Raw genomic sequence first — 27,148 nt, forward strand, 5'->3', positions numbered from 1 at the left:
TTTTTTTTTTTTAGTTTATTTATTTTGAGAGAGAGAGTGAGAGAAAAAGAGAGCACACATGTGTGCAAGTAGGGGAGATCCAGAGAGAGAGGGAGAGAGAGAGAGAATCCCAAGCTGTCACTGTGGAGCCTGATGTGGAGCTTGAACTCACGAACCGAGAAATCATGACCTGAGCTGAGGTTGGACGCTTAGCCGACTGAGCCACCTAGGCACCTTGTGCCTTTTGTTTTCTTATCGCTGTTATTTTCGTCATAAATAAACATTGGGAGTAAAAAGAAAACACACATTGTTTATGCCTATGTAAACCCAGTGGTTCTCAGACAATTCTGATTTTACTGAACAGCCTGTTGTTAATTAATCTTCTGAGTTGTTGGGTATTCATACGAGGCGGCCCCCACCTCTACCCTGGCCCTGACTCAGATGCCACTCTTAGGTATTCACTCCGGCTGGCACAGAAAATGACACGTGGCATTACTAAGAGACTCAGAGAGAGTAGTCAGCTTCTCAGGCAGAATGAAGGGACACGTAGGTAATGCCCAGGACCCTGTCCACTTCAGGAAATACCCAGGCGCTGTGCAGCGCACAACATCATGTTTGCTTGGAATTTCTGGTAGGGGGCATCACCATCTATATTCCCTTCACCGAGAAAGGCTGGGTCATCTTCCAGCAGGACGAGGTGTGAGCACAGAGTAGGTGGGGGTGAAGTGTGACGGCTGCCCAGCCACGTCAGCTGAATTAACTTTGAAAATCAATGGGATTTCAGTCGTTGCAGGCAGACCACCCTCCCTTACATCCTGGGATGGCATAGGTCACGCAGTTGATTTCATTGTGTCTACTTTTATTTACTTAATTGATTAATTTTGAGGGAGGGCAAATTGAAGAAGTAAAAGGACATAATTTTTTTTCTTAGTAATCTAGAACCTGAGGCCTTGAGGACTGATGTAACGATGAACAATTCAAAATCCCCTTTACGTAGCAAACCCCTTTTTCCTAAAAGGCAGATGATTAAAAAAAAAAAAAAAAAGCGTGCTTGGCGGTGTGCAGAAAGCTCAAGAAGCACCAAGATGGGATCAATACAGCGGATCTGTGTGCGTACAAAGCAACACATGTTACCATGATTAACAGTAAAACAAAGACTTAAAGAAATTACGAGGCAAATTTCCCTGAAGTCTCCCAGTAGTTATTTGTTATCAGAAGGTGATTTTGTATTTTATGACATTATATTTTCTAATTTCACTGAAGGAAAGCTAACCAAATTTGTGGATTTTATTTTATTTTATTTTTTTGCCTTAGCCTCAAAACGCCTTAGGGCTAATCAGGCCTGGTTCAGTGGCAATCAACTGTCTCAGAGGCCTCCTGCATGTTTAAATAGCTTCTTGCCTGTTTATTTTGCACTGTTTTATCCTGTAAGCTGTCTCAAGGCCCTTCCAATATAAGCCGGAGGATTTAAATCTTAATAAATTGAAATTTGAATAACAGAGGCAATCTGGGTTTGGAGGTCTTGAATGATGAGGATAAACATCTCTATTCCCATTCCCACATTATGCCTGTGCTGAACGTATTGCCCTCGATCAGCACCAGCGATAATTAAGTAGTAACAACAGCAATAAGAATGAAAATATTTCGATTTAAATAGCACTTTTCAGTTTGCAAGGACTTTTATTTACAGGTTTTCACACTATCCTTGGAATAGTTCTAAAAGGTAGGAAGAACAGGTGTTATGCCCACTTTATAGATGAAGAAACTGAGTCACTAAAAGATTAAAACAAGCCCAAGCAAGAGGGACAGTGGTGGCATTAGGACCAGAACCGAGTTCTATCCAGTGGCTTTGCTGTAATTTGGCTAGATATATCAACATATGTGTGCCAACAATAAGATTCTGATTACATTCTGATTAAACCATTGGAAATATTGTCTTATAAAGTTTATAACAGGGACACTACAGAAATCCAGAGTCATTTCTTTAAAAAACAAAAAAACAAAAAAAACCCCAAAAGGGATTGTTCATCAGTTCAATCAATTCCAGGATTGGAAGTGACAAGCAATGCTCAAATACTTTTCTCTAGCTTCCTGTTAGTTTGATGGAAGGCATAAAAATATATATGACTTCCTTAATTATAATTTAACACCAAAATATTTATTCCGTCCTGTCATTTCTCATCACTCAAAATGCCAGGGAGTTGAATTTTTAGACATAGCAGAAGTAACATCGCAAAGATACATTCCAGCATTAATAGAAACAACAACAACAATTAAAAAGGCTTACCTTGCAGCCTTCACATGTAATGACACCATAATGGATTCCTGATGATTTGTCTCCACAGATCTTGCAAGGAATAATTTCAATTTGAGCTGCAACAGAAGCACGCAACCAGTTAATTACATTTTCTTTTAAACACCTTATAAAAGCGTTCCCTGATCAGCATTTGTATAGTGAAAACTAATAACCTGCTAAACATTATACTGCATTAACTATTCATTGCTGAACTGTGAGGGTCCCCCTAGAGCCCTGGACTAAATTATGGCTGCTCGTTATATAATAGCTTTCGGGTTATTAAAATGGGTCATTTGAGAAGGTGTTTAAGAACCCACAAGAAGACTGGAATCAGCATTTCAAAGCCTTCAAGAACTGGAGAGCTCGCACTTTAGGCCTCAGAGCAAAGCAGATACTAAAATGTTTCCTCCGATCTCATTTTCCATCATTATTTTTAAAAGGTCATAAATCTGTCTTGGCTGAGCACAGTAGCTCCACTGGTAGGGAAAAAATATACTCCAAAAAGTCAAGACTGCTTAGGAAAATGATTCAACTCAAAATATTAATAAGTTACATATGATGGCAAGATAAGAATGCCTTAATCATCTTTTTTAATTAATGTAGCTGCCATGTGTTAAAAATCAGTCCATTTGTGTATGATCAAAACCTTTTAACCATTAAGTTAATATCCTAGCTGAATTTAATAATGGTGAATCCTGACCAATCGTATATGTAGCTTCTGAGTTCTTCAAGTTGGAAATTGCCTGGTACAGCGTGTGTGTGTTTCTATCCAACTGATTACTTGAAGATGCCTCATACTGGAACACCACCCAAAGACTAATATACATGACACCAAAGTTCTCAAATATGACAAAGCACATTTCTGAGCAAACACAATAGATCTTTAGCACAGTTGGCTGGAAAGAACAAAATTAAGGATTTAAAAAAATAACCTAAGGAATAGAGTAATTAGGCAAAACGAAGTTCTTGGCTCACCCATTAAATATAATTTGTATGTGAAATAAAGATCAACACTGAGCTGGAGATACAGGATGGCAACGTTCACCAGTTTACCCGGAATGTTCCATTTTGCTAAATTTTATTTCTCATGGGCTTCACTATGGATATCATAGTATCATAGATTACTAACTCACACACACAAACACAATTGCAAGAGCATAAGTGGACTTCATTTTCATATAGCCCCGAACTGGCTCCACGCCTTACACAAAGCAATGACTTAACCTAAGGGCTATGTTGCACGATGTAAGTAACACACTTATACATATAGCCCGCTCTTAGTTCTAACGTAATCCCATATCCTGGAATAATTTCCACAACCTCTTACTGCGGATTTGATGCAATGTTTGCATTTGATACTCAGAAACAGCATACATTAAATTACTGGATTTAACCTCATTATAAACCATGTGTACCTGCTAACTTCCTTTCAAGGGGACTACTACAGGACTGCAGTGACTTTTAGGGAGTGCAAGCTATTCTAGAAGGAGAGGCCTTTTCATGTCGGTCACTTTTAGTGTTGACATACTGGGCTTCATTGTCCAGAATTAAAGATTGTTTGATATCTTACAACCAGTACATTTTCTGTAATGGGGTTTTCTAATATGTACATAATGGTGTTTTCATATATTGTCTATTCTGAGTTACACAGCTTAATGTGTTATAAGGTTGCATTTAACAAAAATGATCATTTCTAAATCTTCCACCACATCTTGATGTCTTGTTTGATTTCTTCAAGGAAATTCTTTATGAAATGTGAACTCTAATAATGCTTCACATTTATGGCTCCTCCAGTATTTTTAATATAGTCAAGGCCAAGTTTTGTGTCATATAGTGTCTGTAGATCTAGATAGAGTTATGTCCAACCTTTTTGAGACACAAAAGCCAAGTGGTAGTAGAGACATTCTGGAAGGTGATGTCAGCTGAGAGTGATGGCCTGGATTTTCCCATATGAATTAAGTAGTCTATAATGAGAACCAGCCTCCGCTCCCCCTCCCCCAACCCCTAAGGAATAGAATAATTAGGCAACACGAAGTATCTGGACCATCTATTAAACAAAATTTATATGTGAAATAAAAAGACGGACACTGAGCTTTTCCTACGTCTTACCTCAAGCCATAATCACAGAAATTAGACACAGATGAACCTCATTAGGCCCTATAGTTTAAGTCTGTGTCAAAACTACCTGAGGCAATTAAAGCAATGTTAGTGCTGAATTTGGACCTTTCAAGAGTTACCTTCCTTCCAGCTTAACAATAGTGAGATCAAGCACACCTATTTAGTTCTTTAAAAGATATGAAGACCCTCCAATATTGGGAATGCTGAGTAAAGCTGTATCTAGATCGAATGGAGAATAACGTATTGCTGTTTATTTTGCCTGGGGTCACAGTGGATTATCCATGAGAAGTGAAATGATGATGTAAACATCACCTTAATAGGTAAGACCCAAACACCTGCCAGTGGCTCTTGTCATCCTGCAAGTGATATGTGCAAGGCACAGAGGGGTCTGCTCATGATGGGGGGAGCCCTGGGATCCGGGCCCGGAACTTCCACCCTCAGAATGACTCATGGCTTGGCTCAGGCTGGGGAATGGGTGGTTGGTGGAGGGTGGTTGTAGCACAAACCCAGAGTTTGGTACCAACTACTGCATAGCTCTGCTGGTCTGAGTCAGGCTCCCAAATTCTTGGGGTTCAGCCTTGCTTCAGCTCCCAGGTCTTCAGATCTGGAGGACACTCAAGCCCGAGACATATTTCACAAGATTTATGGAGGCCAAGATGCTTAGTCTGAATGGACTCACTGTATACTGACCTGTATTTTCAAGCAGGGGTCATTTACCCAGACCTTTGACTCACGCTGTGTTTGTGCTTAGTTCTAGGGGACAATGTTGGCCAAAGAATCAGAATTGGAAAAGCCTCGCTAGGAATCTCATAGTAAGGTGATGGGAGCAGTCTCCAAAGCAAAATTCAGGTGTTCTGATTGGCCAGATTAAACTATTCTACTAGCTTACCCCCCGGGTGGCTCTCTTATCTCAGAAGACAATTTCAGTTGCAAGTGCTCTTTAGGAAATGATTAAAACCCACCTGCTCCAAAAAAGCAAACTGTCTGAATGTGATCTGATCACATGTGTTGATATTTCCAGAAAGCAAACATTTGCAGATTGGAGCGGGGCACTTACTCAACCTTCCATTTAATCCAACAATGCATAAAAGCCACTTCCCTCCACCTTTTAGTCAATTCACAGAATTCAAATGTATCAATGAAGGAAAAAAATGCCTTGCAACATTTTTTCAAAAGGAAAGCAGTTTAGTTCTTTAAATTTGAGTTTCCAGACCAGTAAGAGGGAAAAGGACAAAAATCCCTTTTGCCCTTTGCTTTCTATCCCTCAGGCTGTTTCATTTTCTAACAGGCAGTGTTGTGTCTTTTCAAAATAATCTTCTTTTAAGACAAATTATGAGTCTTGGCCCATATATATACTGCACACATTAACTCAGCCAGCCTTTCAAAGGATGAGTTCTGTCAGACACCACTACTGTCACAAGTATATTGATTAAATTAGTCCACATACATATTCATCGCAGCAAAGACGTTCATTGTGTAGCAGAATATCTGAAGCAAGACGTACACATATAATCATGAATTGGCTTAACAATGCACAATCTTGCTATGAAAAATTCTAATTTGCCCACATTTTCTGCTCTATTGCCTAAATAATTTGCTCTCTCACGCACCCTAAGTAATTCAAGCACGCTCTCCACACCTGCAGAGGCAAATTTCTGCGGTTTCAAGGAGCTGACAACAAGTGGCAGCAGGGAGTCAGGAAATCCTGGAATGCAAGTGTGCTAATTAGCCAAGTGGTCCTTGGGCTGGGCTGTTATTTCACATTGTACTTTGAGAAAAGGCTGGCTTTTTACTTTTCATTATAAAAGGGACAAGAACATGGACAGTGGCATTCTTAACACTTCACTTATTCCTCAGTACCTTTTTGGGGAGATATCTTAGTCCAGAGAAAAATACCCATTCTCTCAAAGAATTAAAAAATACAATTGTACAAGAGCTGTACCCATTCAATGGGGGAAAAGGTGATGTCATGATAATCTAATGGATTTATAACTAACAATAATAATATGAAACGTGTATTTGGCTTATAATGTGTTAGGCATTGTATCCATTTCTCCAATAACCCTATGAGGAAGGCGGTATCATCACCATCACCATCACCATCACCATCATCTGCATTTTTCAGATGAGAAAACTGAAGCTCAGAGACCCTAAATAACTTGCCCAAAGTCAGAGAGCTAGGGAGATGGAAGGCTGGGATTTGGACACATTTTGTCTTTTTTGTTTGACTTAAAACTTTAGTTTTTTTTTTTTTTTCCCCATTTCCCACCATAGTTCACAGCCAAGCTAGCCTTCTCCAATAACAAACATCAGGAACATACTATGACTGGTATGCCACCACTCACCAAGGATGCAAAGGACACAACACAAATGAGTTGGTTAAACTTACATAACTACTGAGAACCAATGTCAAGATATCTTTCTGGAAGTTATACGTAATTACTTTATAACCAAGTACTTTATAATTGTAAGAAATCATCAACCTTCTAGAACATTCTTCTTCATTTTATAGAATTTTGAGGAGAGTTTTGACCTTAAGATGACTAACACCAACGTTTAACAATTCTTAAGGTTGGGCAAATTACTTCACCTCTCTGAGCCTCTGTTTCATATTTGAAGATCCAGTGAAATAATGTAGACATGATACAGCACATAAATGATTATTGTATGTATGTATTCTATGTAGATACACATGCACATCATACAGAAATATTTGGCACTCAATAAATAGTAGTTATTATTATTGCTATTGTTGATAAGAAATCCTGCCTTATAGCGAAATTAAAGTCTTTTCTCCAGACTTTAAGCTCTTTCCAACGTGGGGATAGAGAAAAGCTGCTTATCCCCCAAATAATATGACAGGCAGTTCAGACCAGCTACCACAGCAATCCTTTACAGCCTTGGCACTTAAATGCTACGACGCGGCCGTATATTGCCATCCGTTATGGTGTGTGTCACAAGGAATTTGTTACTAATAATAGTAAAAAAAAAATGAAATTTTTTATTGGTTCATATAAAGAATAAACTAATAGGGGCCTACGGTTACCTCAATAATATCTACCACTCTAGCTCACATACACAACCAGATACTTTCTTGAACTGGACTGAACAGGGTGGGGTTCCTGCTGGCTTGCCAGGAAAATGGCCCAACCTTGGATGCACCCGAGAGAGGAAGTTATATGGATGAATGTTAACGCGAGTTTGTGTGTCTTGCAAAAACCATCGAGAACTACCGCTTAAAAAAAAAAAAAAACAACCCCAAAAAACAAAACAACCAAAACTCCCAAACAACTATCTTTTATACCAATCTGTGGACAGCTTTTTTCCTGGAGGGCTGAGAATGTGGAGGACTTAGTACTTGCCATGTTACATATTCCCCTAATATTTGAATTTTTTACAAGCAGCATGTATTACTTTTGTAAGCAGAAAAACCAATAAAGATTAAAAAAGAAAAACCCTAAGGCATTCGATTTTTATTTTCGGTAAAATGGCTGGAGTCCTTTATGGATTAGACACTTTATTTTATCCCCAGTTTAAAACTGCTGGGGTATTAAAAGCTTCTGTGGCTGCCTGGATGGCAGGCTGGCCTGCCTGTCAAGGCCGGCTGGTGGACGCTACACCTGCTTACCTGCTCCTGGCTTCTAGAGTTTCATGGCTCCTCTGGGTCTAGCCACCTCCTAGTTCCAGGGACAGTGTGCCCTGCCCAATGGGGTCCCACTGAGGGGACAAAAGTCGGGGCTGAAATTCACCTGGCTGTTGAGCCTGAAGGGTGTCTGTAACAGCCCGGAGTAAGGGAGTTTGCACGGATTTGTCTGCCCAGATAAGCACCTTTTTCTCAAACCAACCTTGCAGGCATGGTGCCGTCCTTCATAATGTGCAAAGGCACTGTGTGTACTAGTGGTGAACAATTCAGGGAGCAAAATGATTTTCCTCCACTCTCTCAGGGCTGCCGCTGGAGGCCACAGGCCGCTGCAGGATTTGCAGAGAGCTCTCATTACCTCTCCACAATGGGAGGGGAAGAGACTGTGGGCTTTGAATAGTTCGGCACATTCTGTTTTCCTGGATGCACGGCTCGGGAGTACAGCATGGGTATGTTCCACAGCCCAGGCATGCTCAGTGGTCCTTCAGGGTGGGGAGGGCCAAGTTCCAGCTGCAGCCTATACAAACTAATGATCAACTTGTTCTGCCATTTATTTTGTCTACTAAATGTATACCAATACTAGTATGTTTCTCTGTTATGGTCCTTCCTTCTATGGACTTTGGATTCTTTCATAACAGTACTTAATCCTCCCTAAACATCACCAAAGCAATTAGCCACCTAATTAGAAAAGCCCTACCCCCTTTGCAGTGCAGCCTCGTGGTCATTTCTGGCAACAATAATAACATCTGATTTTTGCAGGTTGTGTAACAAATTTTAAAGTTTTTGTTCTCATTAGCTTGTTTTGATTTTGATGCTTACAACAACTCTGAAGTAGGCTGCTGGGTATTATTATCCCCATTTTACAGATGCAGAGAATGAATCTCGGGAGGGTTAAATGGTTTCTTCTCTAGGTCTAGATTTCCCAGAGATTTAATCGTAGAGGCAGCCACGAGTAAGACTGACCTGGCGTCTCTTTCCTATTCAGGATTATTTGATGCCTTCAGGTTTATGCTATCATCAATCTGGGGCTCTCGAGGGGAAATGACAGGAGAAAATGCTGTAGGCTGATTTACCTAAGAAGCAGAGCTTGCAACACTTCCAAGTCTCCCTCTGACCCTTGACTCCCTGGGTGGCCTCAAACAAGTCACCAAGTCACTCACACCCCCACTTCCTCCGTCCACAAAATGGGAATAATTCTTACCTCCCAGGCAGGTGGTGGCAAATGAATGCTCGCAAAGCTCTTTGAAGATGAAAAGACTTATATAAATGGGAAGCTTTAGGAAGCTTGGCATATCATTGTTGGCAAGGGCCAGGACGCCGTGCCCTCACTACCCACAACAGGCTTCTCCACAAAGCGAATAAAGAAAAATACACAGAACTGTAATTTTCATCTGCTAGCTAGACTTGAGTTTTGTTTTGTTTTGTTTTGGTTTTAATTGGTGGTTTCCAAAATGCCTTCTCGAAGGACGAATAGGTTCAGATCTTACTATTTTAGTCTCAACTTAAGAAAAAAAGGACACACAGATGGAGAGGTCATCTCTCCATCTCAGCTGTGTCAAGCAAAGTCACTGAAACTAAACTTTCATCAGGGCTTGTGCAGTGTTGCAGGGGCATCATGGAAACTGCATGGTTCCCACATGGTAAACAATAAACACACTTGTCATACTTTGACATCCTGAGCCTTGGTGTTAAGCTGATGTCTGACCCAAAGGACCTTGTCAAATTATAGACGTTAAAAAAAAAAAAAAAACTCCTGCCACATATTCTGCTCTCTTACAAAACACCTATATTTTACCTACTATTTAAAGCTACTTCTTAAAATCTTTAACTTGATTGTTGTTTCTGCTGAAAACAGCCTAAAAAAATTTTTTTTTTAATGTTTATTTCTTTTTGAGAGAGAGAGAGAGAGAGAGAGAGAGAGAGAGAAAGCACGCGCACACATGCGCACATGGGCATGGGAGGGGCAGAGAGAGAGAGACACAGAATCCGAAACAGGTTCCAGGCTCTGAGCTGTCAGCACAGAGCCCAATGCGGGGCTCGAACTCACGAACTGTGAGACCATGACCTGAGCAAGGCTGGATGCTTAACCGACTGAGACCATGACCTGAGCCGAAGTCAGATGCTTAAGTGAGCTACTCAGGTGCCCCAAAACTTAACAGCCTTTTAAAAAATGATTTTTTTTTAAAATTTTTTTTTCAACGTTTATTTATTTTTGGGACAGAGAGAGACAGCATGAACGGGGGAGGGGCAGAGAGAGAGGGAGACACAGAATCGGAAACAGGCTCCAGGCTCTGAGCCATCAGCCCAGAGCCCGACGTGGGGCTCGAACTCACAGACCGCGAGATCGTGACCTGGCTGAAGTCGGACGCTTAACCGACTGCGCCACCCAGGCGCCCCTAAAAAATGATTTTTTAATGAAAAAAGTACTGTATATACCCGCCAAAATACATACAAATAAACGCACCTGAAACAGGCAAGAGCAAGCATCTACAAACTAGAATTAAAATGAGACAAAATTAGAATTTTGGGGCTTTGGCCATTTCCTTCAGACTTTATACATGTATGAGTTAGGTGCATAAGAGTTAAAACACTAGGCCAGAATGCCCCATATGAATTCAGAGAGCTTAGTTGTGTATGCAGGAAATCTCTGAAGAATAAGGAAGACAGGCATATCTTCTCATGTGGCTTTCTGTGAATATGCAGGCAGTTCTGACAATGGGAACCGAATATTAATCCTTTGTAATAGGTTTCTATCCTTACTAGATAAAGCTTTCCAGAGAAACTGACTCATATTCCCTGATGCTTCTGTATCTTTGCTAAAAGCCCAATCCAGATGAGCGTTTCTGTCTCCAGACAGGAAAATTCTGTCAAATCAGAGAAGAAACAGATTTTTCGCATAGAGGAATAGTGGATGGCTTTGATTTTTAGATCCAGTTCCGTCTAGAACCCTCCTGCTACACAGTAATGTACAAAACACCTCCATTCAAAGTAATTGACTCTTGACCTCTTTGGGTAACTACCTGATAACCAACTCAACCCTGAATAAAATACTTGAATGGCAAGAGAGGCAGCTTCTTAATCTTCACTGTACTCATCCAGTGGGCAAATACTGAAGAAATTCTCAGTCACTAAAAGAGGATGCCATTAATGTCAGCAATATGTATACTTTTCTCTGTTTTGTCTTCCCTATCCAACCTCTCTTACTGCCTTTGTAAACAGTGAAACATACTTGTTGGGAATGTGTGGGGTTCTATGCAATCAGGGACCAAGACAAAGGCAACTGGCCATTTGGCCAATTATTCTCAGTTGGGATAAGGTTCCTCTAAGATTCTAGAATTGACTACACTTTTTCAATATTTAATTCTTGAAGATTTTCTAGGACTTGCAATCAGAAATATCTAATAAAAACTCTTCTCTTGAATCTCTCAGTGTGGGTTAACTGTCATATCAGCAGGAAAAAGAATCCATTTTATTTTACTAAGTGGTTAGACTATGATCAAATCAAGGTAAATCCCTAATAACTTCTTTTCCAACAGTAAATGTGTGTCCCTTATATTCTCCTGGATAATACTAGGCCAAAAAATGTCACCTGACTCACAGAACTGCATCTAATCTTTTCTAGCGATCAACCTCGCTCTAGATACCAATTCCTTTTTTCTCCTTAACAAGAACTGCGCCCCATTTAGGTTAAATCTTCCTTCGCTTGCAGTTGAGGGCAACGGGGTCAGCCCTTTGCTTTCATCATTTTAAAGTCTGTTTTTCACAATAACAGAGAAGAACATCTCTAAAACCAAACCAGACCAAATCTGGAGATCTTATCTAGTTTCTGCTTAACCAAGAACATCAGAATTACTCTTACTGCATTTTATGAAATAATCTTACTTTATACCATTACCCACCAATTTTCACACCTGACACTCCATTTGGCAGCTCTCTTAACTTCACACGTTTATGCATAACTCAAGCTATCCTCATTGTGCAATCTTGGTATTTCAACGTAGAAGCTTTTATGTTTTTTAATGTGTGTATATAATGTTACAAAAATAAACAAACCTGGTGATTCAATTATGAGTCCAAAGACAGAGCAATCTACGGACATAGAAATGGATCTTACAACAAATAGGACATTTGCTTAAATCTATCTGTTCTATGGCTTCATGTGAGTCTGAACCCTTGTATGCTCAGCATATAGCATCATAGTTTACTGAATAAATCAATCAAAACATTCTGTTTGCCTCATAATACTCCTTAAAGGGCCAAAATCTCCTGCCTAAAAAGTCAGCTATTGATTGTTAATTCCAATTGTGTAATTTCTATGCTCCCCCCCCCCCACCACAGGCGCTATCACAAAAACCAGCTGGATGGAGGTGTGCAGAAGTGGGTCAAAATAAGAAGAATCCAGATTATATCATCAAAGCTTATCAGGAACCCATTGCTTCTTTCCATTGGCTTGGATTGTTTTTTGGATCAGTTACTATTCATTGAATAGTAGATTATGTCATTTAAGAAATAATCATTCTCTAATCAAATCAAGTTTGGATTCATGGCAAAAGATTGAAAATAACTTGTAACTTCAAACCTTGGAAATAAATTGATATTGCTTTATAGTAAGCCACAGAGGACTAAAATGACAATACATCCACAGCCACAGGTACACATTTCTTGGTCCACAGATCTAGGATGAGGGTAACAAAGAGGATCGTCCCACAGCCCAGATGCCCCTCCACCTCTGCGTTATTTCCTGCTTCCCAAAATCTCCCTAGAATTAATAGGGAGAATGGAGCTTTGGATAAGAAGTCACAGAAAGGTCTGTTTTGTTTTGTTTTTTTTTCAATGTTTATTTATTTTTTTTGGGACAGAGAGGGACAGAGCATGAACGGGGGAGGGGCAGAGAGAGAGGGAGACACAGAATCGGAAACAGGCTCCAGGCTCTGAGCCATCAGCCCAGAGCCCGACGCGGGGCTCGAACTCACGGACCGCGAGATCGTGACCTGGCTGAAGTCGGACGCTTAACGGACTGCGCCACCCAGGCGCCCCGACAGTAATCATTTTAAGACATTATGATCTTGAAGGATTAGCGACCAACTCCTGGAAGAAAAATTCGGCTGGTTCTCTACCTCTTCTTGCCAGGACATAGCCAATGACCTCTAAACAACAGATATGTCAAGTTCTAAGCCTTCAACTGTATCACAGGTGTATTTCTGGATTGCAGTTCAATAGTATTTTTTGCAATTATCTTTTATGGTGCTTTTCTTAGGCAACCAGTTCAGCCAGGCATGAGAATGATCAGACAAGTGACCTGAGGAGTTTTTTTCCTGACTCTCTCTCTCTCTAAATGCATGTTCTTTCCCTTTGCTTTTTAAAGTAACATTTCCATTCTTTATTATAACATAGGAGATCAACCAGAGAATGGTTAACAATATTTGCTGACCGCTGAAGCACAGTTGTTTCTGTGTCTATTCTCATGGGGAGAAAGCAGGCGCTGGTAGCGACTTCTTCGTAAGAAAGGGAAAAACGAAAAAGGCTGCAGAGCCTTGGGGATATTAAATTGCTGTGAGGCAGGAGGAAAAGGAATGTTCTGACCAAGTAAAGAGATTGTCAGATTTATTTTAAGAAGGTCTCAACATCAGACTGGGCATCAGTTCACAGACTGTAATACCTAATAAATGTCATTTTTTCCCAACAAAAGGAAATGTATATCGTGGGTGTTTATCTTGAAGGTACCTATTTTCATGTGAGTCAGGTACGAGAGACGAGGTAAGAAGGCCACAGCCATGGAGAGATAACAAAATAAGGTTCACGGCACTGTCCTTCTTACTCCACTTTCAGTTTCGGCTCCTCTAGTCCACGGAGCTGCTTTTTGCCTGCAGACAAACGTTTCAGATGACATTCTACAACCGTCCTGCACACACCCTCATCAGCCATCCAGCATTTGGCGATGTGCGCTTTTGCTACTTAAGATCGCTTGAGTGAGTGAGTGTGACATTATCCTTGGAATAAGCGAATTCTTCTAATTTGCAGTAAAAGTGCACCATTCATACACTCTGCTACTTCAGTGTGGCAAGGTTTTGAAATCCACTTCACAAGTGATGGCAGCGCATTTCACATCAGATGGAAACACACTCTGATTGCTAACAGCTGCTACAGGCACATCTCACTGTCACAGCCTGAGCTCAGAATAGCAGGTCCTTTTTAATGCCCAGAGCTGCTACCATCTTAAATCATCTCTCTCTCTCTCTGACACACACACACCATATGCCACATGCCGCACACTCACACACAGGTCCATCCAGCTGCAAGTCCTACCACTACTTGCTGGCAACCTGCACGGCCAGACACCAGAGACGCAAAGAGGGCCCGTGGAACCCACCAACATCTCGCTATGTCAGCTCCGCCGTATACGAATTAAGGATGGAAGTGCAAACGGGTTTCCAAAGGAGAAGAAAGGAAAGAGTTGGGGATGACCCTGAAGGTAAAGTGTGGAGGTTCATTTTGCAAGCGCTAGATCCTGGGGGTGAATCCCTACCCTGTCACTTACTAGCCATGTGAACTTGGGCAGGTTTCTTAATCTCTCTGCCTCTGATTCTCCTTGCCTTTAAAATGTTCGAAAAAAATAAATAAATAAATAAAATGTTCGCTACCAGGGCGCCTGGGTGGCTTGGTCGGTTGAGCGTCCGACTTCAGCTCAGGTCACGATCTCACGGTCTGTGAGTTCGAGCCCCGTGTCGGGCTCTGTGCTGACAGCTCAGAGCCTGGAGCCTGTTTCAGATTCTATGTTTCCCTCTCTCTCTGCTCCTCCCCTGTTCATGCTCTGTCTCTCTCTGTCTCAAAAATAAATAACGTTAAAAAAATAAAAAATGTTTGCTACTTCATTATTAAAGCGGACCCGGCAGAGTGCCTGAAGAGCCAGTGCCTTCAGTAAGTGCTCTGTAAATGTTAGCAATCCTCTTCCTCCTCACCCATGTTTTAAGGGAAGTACTATCCGCTCAGGGCTGCAAGTGGAGTTGAGAAAACCAGCAGCAGAAAGAAGAACAGGTCAGTACACTCCTTTTAGATAAAGACACAGTCAAGGTTAGCAACTTTTTAAAACAATTTTTTTAAATGTTTTTATTTTTCAGAGAGAGAAAGAGAGACAGAGTGTGAGTGGGGGGAGGGGAAGAGAGAGAGGGAGACACAGAATCTGAAGCAGGCTCCAGGCTCTGAGCTGTCAGCACAGAACCTGATGCAGGGCTCGAACTCATGAACTGTGAGATCATGACCTGAGCTGAGGTGGGACGCTTAACCAACCAAGCCATCAAGGCGCCCAAACAGCAGCTTTATTTGTAATGCAGAGGCCTAACATGAGAAGTAACACGAAGCAGATACAAAGCAGAATTGAAAGAGACCGGTGTGTATTATGTCAGCAACCCACTTTCTAGGTAAAGCCCACGGCAAGGCTGGCATCTTGGAGAGGTGGTAAGCAGAGGAAGTGGGAGAGGTTTCTAAGAGCTGTGTGGTGAGATAGCAAAAAGACTGAACTACAAGGGTTAGGAGGCTTCTAAAAGTACCTGTCACTGAGTGCAATTTACCAAACACCGGAGAAACTTTGCAACCCTCTTTCTCCAGGGCTCATCTGATCTTAGGTGCATTGTGGCACCAGACAATCTTCCCGATCCAGTCCTGCTCTATTATACTGTGGTTTGATGATTAAGAGAGAGTTGAACTGTCATTTCTCCAACAGTAGGGACATCTTTTTCATGGCAAAACCCAGCAGGGTGTCATCTAGTCAGGGAAAAAGTTGTAATAGAAGTTGGAAGGGAAGACTACCTGGCAACCAAATTATCTGTTTTCATCGCATTTTGGTTTAGGAAAGAGAACAGAATGAAATGTTCTCCTCGAGGTCCACAGGAAAAGTTCTGCCAGAGCTCTTACCAGAGCTGGAACGCTTTGTTTCTATACACCTGCCCCTGCCCCACTCCCTTTTTTGGTCTTATGAAAGAAAAAATGTTTACTACTATCAGTCAAAAAGTATTCCTTTCAATATCATGCCCTGCCATTATAGAAGAGACAGACAGAAGAAACTGTTAGCAACACGATGCTAACTTGGTGTTGATAGAAAATAAAGTCCTATTTTCCCTTCAAAGTAAACAATTTGAATAGAATGTGCTGATACAGGGTAAGATTGTTTGTATTCCCACCCCCACCCTCAATAATTGTATGCTTTTGCTTTAAATCCAAAGCAGCAAAGCCCATGGCAAGTAGCATCAGTAATGCAAATCTATTTCCCATTGTTATTTATTTTTCACAACAAAACCTCCAACAGCAAAGCATTTGAGGACCTCAAGCTACATGGTTCCCAGCTACAACTGTCTAAGGCAATAGATGTCAAGGGCCAAGTCCAAGGTCATGTCAAGGACCATTAAGACATACAGAAGTAACCTCTGAGGAACTGTCTGGTGACAGCACAAAAGCGTATTCATCAGACAAGAGTCTTCTCTGTGAGATGCTGGGGAACCAATGCCCAGAGGGGTGGCTGGAGTCAGCCCAGTGCTTTAGGAAAATCAACCTAACTACTCACGGCGACCTGCCTTTATTTTGATTTAGCTGTTATTCAAAGAAACCCGATGCAGCTACTGAAAGCAATTCCAAGAAACAAGAGTTCAAAAAAGAGAATTAAGGCTTAGAAAAAAATCATTTGAATAAGCGTTCAGGCTTCCAAACTGAAATTCTGAATGGGACAAGATTTTTTTCGGGTGCACAACCTTGGTATGTTGCTTGAAAAAACTCAGCCACACCTCAAACACACCTGCCAATAACCAGAAAGACGGCTAGCACCTATGAGGAATTAGTGTTCATTTAAAATACGTCACAAGATTAAGTTTGATCAGTCCTTACCCAACTCCACCCTCTAAAATAAACAAATATTTCTATTGAAGCCAGTTTCCTGTTCTTGGAATCAGCTTTTTGAGTTGTCAGTTAGACAAGATGAACTGATTACCATAAAACGTACCATTGTCAACAGCAAGACAGGTAACTCTACCAGAGAAGAATCAGTCTGTTTCTTTTTTTTTAATGTTTATTTATTTTTGAGAGAGAGAGAGAAAGAGTGAGAGCATGAGTGCAGGAGAGGGACAGAGAGAGAGGGAGACAAAGGATCCAAAGTGGAGTCTGTGCTGACAGCAGGAAGCGCAACGTGGGGCTCAAACTCATGAACCATGAGATCATGACATGAGCCAAAGTCAGACGCTTAAGTGACTGAGCCACCCAGGTGCCCCATTCCATTTCAAAATGTTTCTTGACAGTGAATTACTCCATCTATAATAGAGCCATCCTTTCCCCGTTTCTGGTCTGTTGAGGTAAATGGTCTTCAAGAGGGAGCATTTCATGGCCCACTCAGTACAATTCATTTCAGAGTGAATCTATTATTTGCCTTTCGTTCTTGAGTTGGATGTTACTAGTTAATTTCAAAGAATGTTTTCTTTGGGCATAAGTTTACAAATATTCTTTGAGTACCTACATTAAAGTTCAAGGCACTTTGTGAAAAACATAATGTCCTCAATAAGGCTGGGGGTTCTCAGGAACAGTGGTAACAATGATTTTAAAAGGTCTATCTCGTTTTTATATGTGTCATTCCAGGAGTTTTCCTTAATGAGGTTTTAAGCAAGAGATTAACATAGAGAAGACCAAACTTGAAAGTCTCAGACAGGCTGCCTTCAGTGTAACTCCCATCGGAGAGTCAGGAGGCTGGGGAGCCCTCAGTCCCACAGGATGCCACAGCCTCTCAGCCCTCTCCTAACCCGACAAATGGACAAGCAGCCGTGTGGCTCTCCACCCTCGTTCATTTGCCAAGACTTCCATTTTCTTTCACCTACAACTGACAAAATCGGGAGTAAGAAAGGAGAAAATGGAAAACCCTTGTTATTTGAATTCATGTTTGCTCTGTCTAGTGAGAGAGTAATTGCTAAAACTGGAGGAAACCGCTCACAAAGACTTTGGCCATCCGTGTAAATGGCCAGGGGGCCAAGGGGTCTGAGATCATGACTGGCAGATCGAAGAATGGTTTCCCCGGGAATACTGCCACTCATCTCACTCTGGTGTAGCTCTTCCTCCCCCAACCGTAGCAAGACAAAAACGGTCCCTCGGAGAAAGGCACAGGGACCAGAAAACAGGCGGCAGTTCTATACATCCTTCAGCAGCATCTCATAAACCTTACAAAGTGAAACTTAAAGGAAACCCATTTAAATATCCCCAGACACATGGAACCACCCAATGGGACACAACATGGATTGTTCCAAAGGACTTCCCAGCGGGAATGCTTCGGCGCCCCACCAACACTTCATCGAAATCCCCACGGCGCGCTGGTCTTGAACCCCACCGCTGAGTACGTGAGGTCTGCCCAGCCCAGAATCAGGGAACTCTGTGCAGACTGCAGTAAAGGCACTGAGCTGCCCCCACGACCAAACTTGGCGGCACCTTAGTGATTTCTGAACTGGTGGCTTACGTCAGAATTCTCCAGTGATCACTATCAGGTTATGACAATGAAAGTCACCATCTAGGAGTTTCCCTTTTTCCCCCCACCCTTCAGCTTCCCACACTCACTGCTCACTGTGCAGTTTTGTTAGTCAGGGAGGAGTAATTCTGACACGGCCAAAACCGCACACTCTCGGGAGGGGGGTGATATCTGGATATGGGCCGCACATTGTGTGTGTGTGGAGGTGCTTCTGTACTGAGGCACAGACGGCCTTTGAATGTCCTTTCTTTTTTGTCGTGGCTGTCACCCACCATGTTGATTTTCTGGAAGAAGAGAAATGGCCGCCGATATTTTCTTCCCACAGAATTAATTACTGGCACCGGCCTCTCACCCAAAATGAAGATTGGTCTTCATAGGAGTGAGGCTGTCGTTGTCACAGACTTCTTTGAACTGCTTCTCTGGCAACCACATTCAGTGCCAGTGTGCTGATAAAGACAAGTTTGTCACTTCGTAGTCACTTTTGTGGTTGCTGTTCTTAAGGGAAAACAGCTTGGCCTGGTTTCTTCTCGTCCCTTCCTCACCATATTAACCATTGGTTGTTTTCAGAAATCAAATGATGTCACTCTTCCAGGAGAACAATGGCCACCATGGAGACTATTAAGACATTGCTAAAGGAGCCGAAAGCAGTTCCAGAAGAGAGATTACATATTAGTTTTTGGCAGGGACAGCGTTTTTGGCACAGATGTTTAGCCTCCCCAGTGGACTGCTTTGAAGGGGGCAATGTTCACGAGGAAGCATACCTCCTGGTACATTTGTTAAAATAAAATCAGCCTCATTACCCAATAGTGTAAACGACTTTGGGAGGAAACTCTGAGTCTCATATTTTACCTCTCCTTACAATACTGTTCAATTAGAGTGGACTTTGTGGAAATTCTGATTTCATTACCCATCACCGCTGCATTAAAATATGCTTTCTGATGTCATACTCTGAAATAAGCTCGGTTGTTTGCTACAACTACCTACACACAAATTAGAAAATTATATGACAAGGAGTTTAATACAGCCTGTAGCTGGGACACAGGTTATTACTCAAAGTAGTTGTTCGCATGGTTTCTAGTTTCGCAGTAAAAGAAGACGACTTAAAAGGACTCCGTGGTTTTGATGCTCTTCTGAAATGAAAACATTTCGTGAGTGTGTAGCGTTGGGTTGTCATTAATGTCAGCCATGCGAAAACACTGTCTCCAGGAACACTCCAATCATCCCCCTCATGGATACTAGGACTTTCCACTCTCTGGCGTTTCGTTTCGGGCATTGTGCTGGTACTTCTCCAGAAGAGAATCTTTGGGCAAGCCATTCTAGGTAATCAAACACATACAACACTCTTAAATGAATAGGTGGCCTCAACTTGCTAAAATTGGTCAAGAATTTCCACAGGAGAACGTGTTCCTTCCTGAGAAACACAAAGTTAATGAGGACATCCTCAACCTTGGAAAGTGAGAAGTTACGAACACTGCACTTAAAGCTACATAGTGTGGGTTCAAAATGATGTGGTGGATAAAAATATTAAAATACCAGATTAGCTTTGCGCCTATTGAACTTCTTGATATGTACAGTTTAACAAAGTCTTAGTGATGAGAGCAGAAAAATCTGTGGCATTCTTGATGTGTTTGATGGTAGGTAGCACCTCTTAAGTACTGTGTCTGGTGCCTGATTGTATTGTAAACACACGACAAAACACTATACTTAATCCCAGAGTTAGAAGGAATGAGGAAGTAAACATGTTGTACGGAGTGAAATTAATAGCACAGCATTAAAAAACCAGAGTTGCTCTCTACTTTCTTGCCCTATGCAATCAAGTTTGGCACAAGAGAGAAGGAAATAAAGCTATTTTCTTAGGTAAGAAGTAAGCATTAGGAAGCGGTAATCACTATCATATCACCAGGGTGTTTTGTGGTTGCTGTTATTTTTCTCTCCTCATTCATTGCCCATGAACTGATTTAAGAAACAAGCAACGCATAAGGGAATAGGCTAAATATAAAACGGTATTCGCTGTATTCTTTGGTTTCAAACACTTTAAAAGAAAGGGACCAGGGCGCCTGGGTGGCGCAGTCGGTTAAGCGTCCGACTTCAGCCAGGTCACGATCTCGCGGTCCGTGAGTTCGAGCCCCGCGCCGGGCTCTGGGCTGATGGCTCGGAGCCTGGAGCCTGTTTCCGATTCTGTGTCTCCCTCTCTCTCTGCCCCTCCCCCGTTCATGCTCTGTCTCTCTCTGTCCCAAAAATAAATAAACGTTGAAAAAAAAAAAAAAAAAGAAAGGGACCAAACCTGGGATAAGAAAATATTGGGCAATTTCTCAGGATATCACATATGTGTCATGCTTGCTACAGTAGTTACATACCATTTTTTTAAAATTTATTTTATTTTATTTTATTTTTTTTTACGCTTATCCAAGGTGGATTCTCAAAAAGAGATTGCCTGGGTGCTGGGAGGTGGGGCGGGGCATCTGGTGATACTCTCATGGTAACAATCTTTTCATTTCGCTCACTTTCTGTGTTTTCTAATTATAAATTCAAACTGTAATGTCTCTCTCCATCCTCTCACGCTTCCTTTCTAATCTACAAAACAAAGCAAAAAAAAAATGTATTTTTAACTTGTATTGTGAAATAGTCACAAATAGGACTCCAGGGGTTCATAAATTCTGCTGTTTGTGAAGTGTCTGATTTTCTTCCAGCTGTCAATTAAATCACAAGGACAATGTAGCTCATTTTATAAAATAAAATATAAACGATATTTGAAAACTCTATGGCCAAAGGTTTTATTTACTCATATTTGAGCTGCTTTTGACCTAGTAAAATGTATAAGAGAGGAACACCTAAGACTTGATGTGTGGATGGAAATTTTAATGTTCTAAGCTGTTCACATCCAACCCCAAACACACTCATTTAAAAAAATATTGTTTAGGGGCGCGTGGGTGGTTAAGCGTCGGTTAAGCGTCCGACTTCAGCTTCCGTCATGATCTTGCGGTCCGGGAGTTCAAGCCCCGCGTCGGTTTCTTTGCTGACTGCTCAGAACCTGGAGCCTGCTTCTGATTCTGTGTCTCCCTCTCTCTCTGCCCCTCCCCCGCCCCTCCCCCGCTCGAGCTTTGTCTCTCTCACTGTCAAAAATGAATAAATGTTAAAATAAATAAATAAATAAATAAATAAATAAATAAATAAATGTTGCTTAAAGCCAAGAATTTATAGTCTATGTAAAGGGTTTCCCCCTTTAATGCTTACTTAAAAGGCATTAAAATTTTGTTTTTTTGCTACAGAATCCTATCTGGAAAATATCAATAGAAGTGTTATCAGTTATCATTCCTCCTCACTTGGACATTAAAGGGATTAAAGTTATTGTCAGCACACAACAAGCTTCCACTGGAAAATAATTAATCCTTTTTGATGCTGTTTGTTTTCCTCAAGGACAGTCAGAAGAAGATGTAAATGGATGTACAGATTATCATGTAAATGTTGGCTCCCAAAGGAGATGAAGGAATCTAAATAAGGCTACCTTCATTCTGAAATAACAAAAGTTCAAATAATGAATGGCTGAATTCACACCTCAAAATTACATTGAACACCGGCTTGCAAAAATAAGTTTTCAATTGTGTGGCGCCATTGCCATGCTGACAGAAAACAAAAGAAGCATTTTGCAGAACCATGCTGGTTTTGCTGCTCTTTCCGCTAATTTACTTTGTGCAGAAGATCCGCGGCGTGGACCACTTGTTCTTCATCACAGTAAACAAACCCCTTAAGAAGAAGACAAGGCAGTGATGAATTAAGTAGTACCTTTTCATCTTTCAGGTTTCTGCAAGGAGATTTCACAGGATTCCGTAAGTGAAATCAATTAAGTAAAAGCTATGGCTGCAAAGGGAATATACAACACGATGCATCCATGTAGAATAGATCACGCACATTTATTTTCAGCGTTTAGAAATTACTGGTGAGAGTGATTCAGTGCCCTTGCCCGTTGTCTTCCTGATAATCTAATGTAAATGTATACTGCATAATAGCTTTACCACTCTGACCTCAATATGGAGTAAATGACAGATGACAAGGAAGTAGAAGCTAGTCACTTGCCCAAATATGTGATTTTGATGCTGTGGCTCATTCTGGTCCCTGCTCAGTTGCCACAGGACTGGTCAGGAGATGTAGCTGACTTCGTTAAAACCTACTATTTCTAAGGTTGAAGATATTAAACATAGTTTGGGCGTATGAAGAGTCATCTTTGTTCTTATTTCATTAATAATCTCAGTAAGAGTCCATTCTAACACTAACTGTCCTCAGGAAGGGAAGTTAAAAGGCTTTGAATCATTTCCCCCACTGCCCTGCAATGGTATCTTTGCTGGGCCCCCTTCCTTCTCCGAGGTAGACAATAGAGGTAGAGGTGCTCTCTCTCATGAATCATAGTTTTTGTTTTGTTTAGCTTGCTCTAAAGAGCTAAACCAAATTACAGAGTTCCAGACCTGTAAAGACCTGTGAGATTGCTCAATCGAACCCATTATTTTTTAGCCAAGGCAAATGAGGCTCTCAGAGAGGCAAGGTGACTGTCCCAAGATTACCAAGCTGGGGTGAGACCCAGGAGAAACCACCACCCACATGTGCTCATTCTCCCGCCATCTTTCAACTACGTTTATCCCAACGTCCCCACTTCACAGATGAAAAGAACGGAACCAGAGTCAACAGAAATCACTCATGTGGGAGGAGTGAGCAGAGGTTAGTTTATCAGGGTGGCTACTTGAGGCCTGGCAGCCACAGGGCGCCTGACCTTGAGGACCCAAACAAGAGGATCATTCCCGGTTCAGCTAGGGACGATAAGGAGAGGCGGCAAGCTTTGGCACGGCAGGCAGAACGCTGGGCAGCTGGAAGTGGAGACGGTGATCAGGAGAGAAGATCCCAACAGAGTCGGGAAATGACGCGGGTGCCAAAGAGGAAGATTACACTGAAATACAGTTGTGTCCCCTTGACATTCTCCCCCAACCGCAGTCCTAGCCCTAAGTGAGCTATAGACGTTATCTAGAAATACAGAACCTAAACTTACCTTTTAGAGTCCCCCGTAATATTTGCCCTAGGGACCACAGGAAAAAACAAAAACAAACAAAACCAAAAAACCAGAGGCATTCCTACCCTCTCCCCACAAGTCATCTGTTATTGTAATATCTGCTTTCATTCTTCATAACATCTATCACTCCCTGGAATGTTTTGTGTTTATTAGCTGTCTTTACACGTTTAGAATGGAAGCTATATAGAGCAGGACCCGTCTTTCTTCCTCATCCTATATTACCCGGGTCAAGCTCAGTGCCTGACATATGGCAGGTGCTCCAAAGGAATGATTAAATTAGGGAACCCTATTGCCCCCTTTTAGCATGTAATCTATTACTGTAGAGAGGAACAAGAAGGCTGCTAGAGATATCCTAGACAGACCTAGGCTTTTCCTTCTAGCATGGAAACTGTATGGCAAGGACCAAAATAAGTTAAAGGATACCTAATTTATTAAAAAAAATGTAAAACAAAATCATCTGGGCAAGCATCCTTTTCTGAACTACATTTACTAGAACCTGTAACTCAAAGATGCCAAAAGAGTTCACAGGATTAAAAAAAGAAGCCAGGGGCGCCTGGGTGGCTCAGTCGGTTGGGCGTCCGACTTCGGCTCAGGTCATGATCTCGAGGTCCGGGAGTTCGAGCCCCGCGTCGGGCCCTGTGCTGACAGCTCAGAGCCTGGAGCCTGTTTCGGATTCTGTGTCTCCCTCTCTCGGACCCTCCCCCATTCATGCTCTGTCTCTCTCTGTCTCAAAAATCAATAAACGTTAAAAAAAAAAATTAAAAAAAAAAAAGAAAAGAAGCCAGGGGCTGGAGGTGAAGGAGGAGGTGAACTGTCACGGAGAGAAAGGTAGTAACTATTCTTCTGACATCAGAGGCTGGTCCACAATGGACAGCACAGAGGCATCCCACGTGTACTGTTAGGTGCCAAGGAATAGCTTTAGAGATAAATCTGAGCCCAAATGCTAAGTCAGCCACTTACCTGCTCAGTGATCACGGGCAAGTTACTTATCCTTTCCGGTCCTCAATTTCCTCGTCTGTACCAGAGACAGCAGTAACTATTTCACAGGGTTGTTAGGAGGTTCAAATGCAAGAATACATCTAAGCAATTAGCTCAGTGCCTGGCACACAATGGTAGACACTATTACTATTATTATGTGAGCTATTGGTATTTTTATCTAATCTCAGATAATACTCAATAATCAAAGTTAATCTCCATCTGCTTTTCTGAACCAAGAATTACTGCTTTATCCTGGGATTACGATAAGGTCAAGGCGGCAAGTGGGTTTCAGCTCATTTCCTAAGTCAGATGGAGTTCTCATGAATGCTTAGGATGCTGGTCGAGGTGCACTGTGCTGTGATTGATTGTGACGTCTGCCAAGGGTGTGGGGCCAGACTCGCTGGTTCTAATATTAGAATTGGTAAGCCTCTTCCAGTGTGACAGAGACTAACAGCTATGTTGATATTACATAACAAAGCACAAAGAAATGGAAAGAACGGACTAAGAGTCAGGTGGTCTGGGTTCTAATTCTAAGCTTTGCAACTAACTGGCCGGTGATTTTGTTACAGTCGTTTCTGCATAAAGTCACTTCCTATTCAAATCCTGTGATTTGCCAAAATGGATGTTTAAAATGTAAGTTAAATAGTGGGCAGGGTTTGTCCTACGGGAAGTCCTTGGATGGTTATTTGTTGAGATCATTTGAAAGAAAAATAAAAGGCCAGGGATATCATACAGAAGTGTAACAGTTAAATATTTTCTGTCCTCATTCAAAAAATTTGACTCTTCCTACCAGTGAAGAATATGTTGGAAAGGAGGAAAAAAAAAATTACAATATTTTTGGCACTAAAAAAAAAAAAATCAGCTAATGCTTAGGGATGCTCCAAGAAAGACAAGGCTGTTGAGAATATGGCAGCTCTTTAATAACCAAGGCACCATTTAAAAATAGCTGGAATTAATTACAGAGCTAATGACCCATTGAAAGGCTTATTTAAATACCAAAGCCAGCACTGAACAATCATGGAAAATATGGCTTAAAAGGGTTTTAGAGAACAGAAACCAGGAACAGCAGTTGAAACAAAAAACACATTATCCTAGAACACTAGCTACTTTGGTGAGAAACATTCAGGATGTGAAAATCTCAGGGGAGTTCTCACAGTGGGTAAGAGAAGCCACTAGGATCCACAGAAAGACAAGCAGATGACACATTCAGTCACCTGCTTGGAAAAGAAGTGCTTCTATTCAGCATTCACCCCTCGAGGAGAGTCCTTCACAAACAGCCCCCTAGCCCCCGGGCTTCCTTCCACCCTTCCAATCTGCTTTTCTGAGGTACCTACCCATTTTTAATGTGCGATAGGATAAAATGAAAATTTCCGCAGAGAGGCAAATATATATTTTAATAAGTCTCCTTGGCTATTTTAGAGCGGCATTATCTCCACGAGTTTCCTGTGTCTTAGTCCTCTGTGCCTCCCATCCACACCATCATAAGCCAAAGAGGAGGTGATAATGTTCTTCAGCGTGCCCTACTTGCCAGGCAAAAGTGATACCGCTGCAGTTCTTAGCTTCTCTCTGTACCAAAATGGCCTTTCTGCATGTCAGTATCCTGGGAGCACACCGGGTGGCCAGGGCTGGAATGGTTTCATTACTTCATTCATGCCCATTTATTAAATGCATTACTCTTACCCTTATTTACTACAGCTCAGACGTGCCTTGTAGTTGCCTTGCTAAGTTAAACGTGAAATGGAATCAAAAGGTTCCAAAGCCCTTGAGATCTCAGCGTGGGGACGTTGGGGGTGGAAGCGAGGCACTCTTGACGTATATTGGTTTCAAGGAGCAAATATAAATTTTAGTATAAATTGCTGCTCACAATAACGCTTTTAAACCAGCAATTATTTATACTGTACTACTCGAGGAACCCTATAATTATTCTGAAAGCGCTTGCCAACGTCTACCCTGTTTCATAATTGCCAACACAGCCTTGTTCAAAAGAATTAGTGGCTATGTTAAAATTCTGTTTGGTATTAGCTTACTGTTTGAAAGAAGTGATCGTGCGATCTTGTGATATTTAAGCAGAATGGGGCCAATAAAGGAAAAAGAAATGGTCTTGTATTCACAGGTGGGAAGAGGAATAAGGTGGGGGTTCGGAGGACACTCCAATTGTTTGAAGGTTTTTTGTTTTTTTTTTTGTTTGTTTTTTTTGTTTGTTTGTTTTTGACTTCTCTTCTTAGAAATACTGTCCTCTGCTGAGCAAAATGACTTTTAAGGAAACTTTAAAAAAATGTCTCAAGTGGTAGTTCTTTGAAAGAAGAAAGATAACCCACTTCTCCTTCTTCTTTACTCCCACCCGCCCAGAAAATATTTTTCCACTTCCGGCCTTTACTCCCAATATTCGTAAGTGAACCCAGGTAGTGACTGTGGAACCACAGCTGACACATCTCGAAACACCCATCTGTGTAGGTCACTCGACTTTGTTGACCTATTTTCTGCCTTTTCTTTCTGTTACATACATTTCCCCCACTTGAAAGAGTGGTCCCTCTCTACTTGCCAATGAGGCAAAGAGAAGGCAGAGGGATTTTAAGTTACCTGAAATTGAAA

The 27,148-nt window shown here is 41.6% G+C and overlaps 1 protein-coding gene across 3 annotated transcripts in view; it reads right to left on the minus strand.

Moving 5' to 3' along the window:
• The window catches only part of RORA (RAR related orphan receptor A), a 725,852-nt gene that overhangs the window by 44,280 nt on the left and 654,424 nt on the right, over positions 1-27,148 (minus strand). For all 3 annotated transcript variants that reach the window (XM_040493366.1, XM_040493368.1, XM_040493367.1), the window contains one exon: positions 2,267-2,352. In XM_040493366.1, coding sequence (XP_040349300.1) covers positions 2,267-2,352 — 86 coding nt within the window. The remainder of the gene's footprint in view (positions 1-2,266; positions 2,353-27,148) is intronic.

Source organism: Herpailurus yagouaroundi, unplaced genomic scaffold (genome assembly GCF_014898765.1).
Source record: "Herpailurus yagouaroundi ecotype Mexico unplaced genomic scaffold, PumYag 184, whole genome shotgun sequence".
Lineage (NCBI taxonomy): Eukaryota > Metazoa > Chordata > Mammalia > Carnivora > Felidae > Herpailurus > Herpailurus yagouaroundi.